Genomic DNA, 2,351 nt, shown 5'->3' on the forward strand with positions numbered 1-2,351 from the left:
AGCCCCAGCAGGCAGTCACCAGGCCAGGCCGGCACACACCCCAGCGCCCAGCCTATCATCCAACCCTAATGTGACCAGTGCACATTCTAGTTGTCTTCTATAACTGGTAGACACCTGGCTATCAACAACAACATGAAGCCAACTGTTCCAGCTCCTCCTCCTTCTTCCCATGTTCCCTTGTTGCTCAACTTTTCCTTGGGATTTTTGTGCAGTGGTGTGTGGGTGTGAGATGGATGAGGTCATCACAAATGGAACCTGAGAAAAGATGGTAACATAAGGAAAGCATTTCAAAGCTGAAACACTTCAGCTGCTGGACATGCACAAAGTTTCTGCATGATGTCAGCTACAGGACAATATAGTTCAACTCTTGTGACCTTTTCCTGGACAAAGAATATATAGGGAACGTGAGCCATTAATAAAGACTCAAATAATTTTTTTAGGTGCATCAGCCAGAAAGGAAACAATTTGGTATTTTTTAAAAAAACTTGGCTTGACATATTAATGGTTTATTCTGCTACAGGATAATTCAGAATCATTTTTAACTTCAAACAAAGTCATCCTCCATATTTAAAGTATTATTGGCCTTTTTAAAAATTTGCATTCTAATAATTTACATTTATTCTGCTAAGGGATCAGATTATCTTTAATGTCTAAATGCTTTTTATGTTTAAAGTGTGCAAGCAGTTACCTGAATACACACACACACACACACACGTCTGGTTTTTATATCCCTGTGGGGACCGTGGATTGACTTCCATTCGTTTTTTTGGAAATTTATAGCGTAACTCTGACCATTTACCCTAAAATTAAACTCACAGGTACCTACCTGACCCTAAACTCAATTCACACCATGGTCCTAAACCTAGCCTCCCACCCATAGTTTTCATTTGTACTCGTGGGGACCAGTGCACATTCAGTCCCCACAAGGCTGGTTTTTCTGGAAAATGGTTCCCATGATGTTGAAAAAAATGTGTCCACACACACATTTTGAAATAATTTTTAAAATACTTTAAAGCTTTTTGCACCATTAACATGTTCCTCCGTTGCTGTCCCTCAGCGCTGGAGTGCCATGACGCTGAACAACGAGACCCTGGTCCTGGACTCCTCCTCCACCACCACAGCAAGTGACAGCATGAATCTAGTGCTGCGACAGGGCGTCCTGAGTAAAAACGAATCCTACATCTTCACCCTGCACGTGACGGACAGCAGTCTGGATGGCGAAGGCGCCGCCTCTATCACTCTGCACCACAACACGCCCCCTGAAGGTGGCGAGTGTCACCTGACGGGGCCGGGAGAGGTGGGAACGATGAGCGGGGATGGAGACGGCTGGAGGATACAGACTCTGCTGGACCAGGTTCACTTCAACTGCTCAGGTAGAATGCTACGTGATTTTTTCCTCATGTATTTTTAATGGATTTCTGTTTTGTTGTGATTTGTGTGTGTGATTTTCTTTCTGTCACCATGCTTCCTCTGCAGGTTACAGCGATCTGGGCGTCTCAGAAACACCCTTCCTGTACAGCCTGCTGATAACACGCTGCAGAGAGGACTACTGTGAGGACTTCTGTGTTTACAAAGGCAGCCGTCCGGACCACTCAGCCTTCTTGCCGCCAGGCTTCAGCTCCGCCCGACACCGTGTAGCTGTTTCCATTACAGTGGAGGACCACCAGGGTGCTGCCAGCCTTGCACTGAACAAGTAACGACATTGTTACATCATCATTGTGTGTACACTTAATCAGCATAGAGACAAATTAAATTAGACTTGTTCCAGTTAGATTTTGTAATACTGCAAATTCCTGCAGTCATTTTCCCATAAATCTGATGCATTTTGTTAAGTTATTGTTTAGATACTATATTTGATTAGATTTTTTTTATTTGAAAGGGGACAATGCAGTGTAATAAAACACATTCAATTTCACAAGTTAAAACAGTCAGAATTAGCCAAAAAGCTTTTTTTATCCCCTGTCCATGATGTTTAAAAGGCAATAAAATACAAGAATATAAATACAACACAAACACACAATTAACAAGGACAAGAAACAAAACAAATCTGAACACACTAAGAGGAAAAAAAAGAAACATTACTGCTAAAAATAAAAACAATACAATGCAAATGTAAGTGATTCTTGAAACTTTGGCAAAACAACACTTGGTTCCCCAGGACTTTGCTGAGGTTTGTTGGAAACACTGATTTGAGATGATCTCTAGAAACAACAATTTAAATAAATGACAACATAATTTTGCCAAATTTGTTAAAGGGATCCCTGATTAGTTGTAACATTAGACTTTATATGATAAACATATACTTTAATTGTAAAATAAAGACTGTAAAAATACTGTAGGATGTTCAGTTT

The 2,351-nt window shown here is 40.9% G+C and overlaps 1 protein-coding gene across 1 annotated transcript in view; it reads left to right on the plus strand.

The window, feature by feature from the left end:
- pkd1a (polycystic kidney disease 1a) overlaps positions 1–2,351 on the plus strand; it is a gene marked incomplete at its 5' end in the record, with an annotated part of 95,184 nt that overhangs the window by 30,150 nt on the left and 62,683 nt on the right. Inside the window, 2 exon segments of the mRNA XM_014028559.1 lie at positions 1,058–1,373; positions 1,477–1,693. Coding sequence (XP_013884013.1) covers positions 1,058–1,373; positions 1,477–1,693 — 533 coding nt within the window.

Source organism: Austrofundulus limnaeus, unplaced genomic scaffold (genome assembly GCF_001266775.1).
Source record: "Austrofundulus limnaeus strain Quisiro unplaced genomic scaffold, Austrofundulus_limnaeus-1.0 Scaffold779, whole genome shotgun sequence".
Taxonomy (NCBI): Eukaryota; Metazoa; Chordata; class Actinopteri; order Cyprinodontiformes; family Rivulidae; genus Austrofundulus; species Austrofundulus limnaeus.